This window comes from Mandrillus leucophaeus, unplaced genomic scaffold, assembly GCF_000951045.1.
Source record: "Mandrillus leucophaeus isolate KB7577 unplaced genomic scaffold, Mleu.le_1.0 Scaffold57, whole genome shotgun sequence".
Classification (NCBI taxonomy): Eukaryota; Metazoa; Chordata; class Mammalia; order Primates; family Cercopithecidae; genus Mandrillus; species Mandrillus leucophaeus.
In genome coordinates this window covers 6,166,774-6,169,992 of record NW_012106141.1, presented here as the reverse complement: position 1 = coordinate 6,169,992, position 3,219 = coordinate 6,166,774, and the positions used below count along the sequence as shown (strand labels likewise).

Below are 3,219 nucleotides of genomic sequence, written 5' to 3'. Positions count from 1 at the left end.
AATATTTATTTATAAAAGAATGGAAAGAAAAACACCAACATGTTAATAATGGGCAGATTTAACTGTTGATTCTTCTGGAAGTTGATTTCTATGTAATTTTTATGTTCCTTTGCTGTGGAGAGTTGTCAAGTTTTCCATATAGAATACCTACTACTTCTATCATAATGAAATACAAAAATTTTAGTAAACTTAAAAAAAAACTAGTCAAGGCCGGGTGCGGTGGCTCACACCTGTAATCCCAGCACTTTGGGAGGTTGAGGCAATAGATCACCTGAGGTCAGGAGTTCGAGACCAGCCTGGCCAATGTGGTGAAACCCCCCCTCTACTAAAAATACAAAAAAAAAATTCACTGGGCATGGTGGCAGGCACCTGAAATCCCAGCTACTGGGGAGGCTGAGGCAGGAGAATCACTTCAACCCGGGAGGCTGAGGTTGCAGTGAGCCGAGATCACGCCACTGCACTCCAACCTGGGTGACAGAGTGAGACTCTGTTTCAAAAACAACAACAACAACAAACTAGTCAAATAGATTATGTATATTGATGCCAAGATTTAATCGAAAAGGAGACTATACAATATAGTTAAAAACTGCACTAATAGTGCCCTTGTATTATTTATCCATAGCTTTTCTGAAAACCTATATGACCAGGGCATATAATTTCACAATTATATATTTGTTCAATTATGTACAATTGAACAATCTGTAGTTTCGAATTCAAGGTATACTTTCATTTTTTCTAACACTTTGATATTCAAAATGCATTTAAATGTATTTATGGAGGGAGAGGTTTAATCTTTTTAAAAATAGCTTTTTTTAACAGTAAATGATTTTAGCAGATCCGAACTGTAAATTGAAAACAACTACAGAATGAATTTTGAAGCTGATGCTAATGCAAATTATATTTTCAATAAAATAAGATCATCTTATATATATAAGAATGTTAAAATAGGATATCAGTATTGTTATAAAATGCTTCTTAGTCATATTTAGAAATAAATGCAAATGATAAGCTGACCTAAGCTTCAAAGAAGGATGAATGGTGACTGAGAGCCATTGCCAGGTACACAGAAGGTCAATTTCTATACTAATTAAGGAAATACTTTCATGGACAATGGTGGTTCTTTCCTATGTGTTTTAGTTTGCTTTGAATCATAAATAGTAAAAGGAGAGAAAAAGTCAAGATTTATCTGTAGGAACACTGAAGCTGAACAGAATAGCCACCACAAGAAGATGAGCTTCATAAGACTCTCGGTGAAAGAAAAAGAACAGTCACTCACATATAGTGAGTTGCTGAATATAAAGCTTCGATGCCTTTTAAAACTATTCTACTACTTTACAACTGCTCCTTTGTGGTCCTAAAGGCAGAAATACATGTGTTTATCATTCAAGATTAGGTTAACTGAATTAACATAAGTGAGATACATGTAGTGCCAAGTGTTATCTTTCTTTCAAATTTATTACATAGCCCCCTTTAATGTTTGTTCATCTTATTTGAGTTCTTAAGTAGTTGTTTAAGTGTAAAATGCAGTACGTGAACTAGGTCACGCATTTACCACTCATATCTGAAGAGAATTGTCCTGCAGATCCGCATGTGCTAATGTGCAGGATTGTTTGCCTATGAAACATATCCACTAGCCTAGCTCATAGCATTTCAATTTTAATATATCTAAAATTGAGCTCTTGATCTTTCCCTAAGCCTCCACAAACCTGCTTCTCCTCCAGGAATCACCCAGAGTAAATGCCACCCATATGTTCAAATCAGAAGCCTAAAAGTGATTTTTGAGACCTCCCCCTGCTTACACTTGTATTCTACAACCAGTTCATCATTAGGACCTGTTGAAATTAACTACAAAATTTATTTATAATATTCTACTTTGCTCCGTATCTTCTGCCATTTGCCTAGAAACAGACCACATCTTTTTTCCTTTATTTTTGGTTTTTATTTTTTGAACCTGAATCTCTGGCAAACCAGCCCACATCATCTTTCATCTGAACTAATCTGAGTCTCCTAATTTGCCTTCCTGTTTTCACACCTCCACTAATCTATTCTTTATACCATAGCCATAGTGGTATAAAAATATAAATCAGACTATGTCTCTTCCCTGATTAAAATATTTAGATGGTGTTCCATTGCATTTAAAATAAGATGCAAACTCCTAACTGCCTTCCTTTCCAACCTCATGTCACTTTACTCTCCACTCTGCTTACTCTATCCAGACATATTTGTCTTCTTTCAGGATCTCCCAAATCCCCAGTTCTCTCTGATCCCAGGGCCTTTACATAGGATACCTAGATGCTCTCTCACTTGCTCTTTACCTGGCTAATTCCTACCTACCCTTTGTATCTCAATTTCAACATCACCTCCTCTAATAGCCTATCACTGGACCTTCCCCCATTCTAAATTATATACCTCTTATTTTTCTCTCTCATAATACCTTTCCTCTTTTATAACAATCATATACTATTATCAATTCATAGCAATATCGTTATATTAATAATAATGTTAGAAACAAAGAAGTAAAGAAAATAAATGATTTAAAATAGTAAGAACTTTAAGTGTTAATTTACTGGTTTTCAAAACCTCTTAAACAAAGCATTTGCAGAATATAGGGTATACATCAAATCCTAGAAAACACACCAGCCTGGCTGCAGCGATCACATCGTGAATACTCCGGAGCATTAGGTCTTCCACTTGAATGAGCCACTTTTCCACAGCACCCCGCGCTGCAGACGTGGAAATGAGTGCAATCAGCTCCACTCGCTCGCTCTCAGAGCTATACATGGCTTTAATGTCCAAATTGGGAAGGAACTCCAATTTAGCAATGCCCTCAAAGCATTTTTTTAAATGTGGCTGAACTCTAAGAGGATCTTTAGTCTCTGATAAAATCTCTAACATTTCATCGTTAGATAAGAAGAAAAACCTAGGGAAAAACATGCAAATACAAAAGTTTTAGTTATAATTCATCACACATAAGAAAATGCTTTTAATTACAGCACAATTGATTGTCTATCATACCGAGGGAAGAAAAGACGTTTCTTTTCAAGATATGCATTAAGACCTTTCATAATTTTCTCCAAAAGTTCATTGCAGTTCTGCAGTTTTTCCAATAAACCTGTTAAAGAAGTGGCAGCAAGAACCTAAACGAGACACACTCATTCAAGTCAGCACTTTTATGCCAGATATAAGACTTAAATATCAATCTATAATATACATTAAAAT

General features: G+C 35.4%; 1 protein-coding gene across 1 annotated transcript in view; it reads right to left on the bottom strand.

Moving 5' to 3' along the window:
- Positions 1-3,219, bottom strand: part of DNAH12 (dynein, axonemal, heavy chain 12) — a 261,319-nt gene that overhangs the window by 158,706 nt on the left and 99,394 nt on the right. Inside the window, exons 21-22 of the mRNA XM_011998427.1 lie at positions 3,016-3,137; positions 2,638-2,920 (exon numbers count right to left, since the gene is read on the bottom strand). Of these exons, the coding sequence (XP_011853817.1) occupies positions 2,638-2,920; positions 3,016-3,137 (405 nt within the window). The remainder of the gene's footprint in view (positions 1-2,637; positions 2,921-3,015; positions 3,138-3,219) is intronic.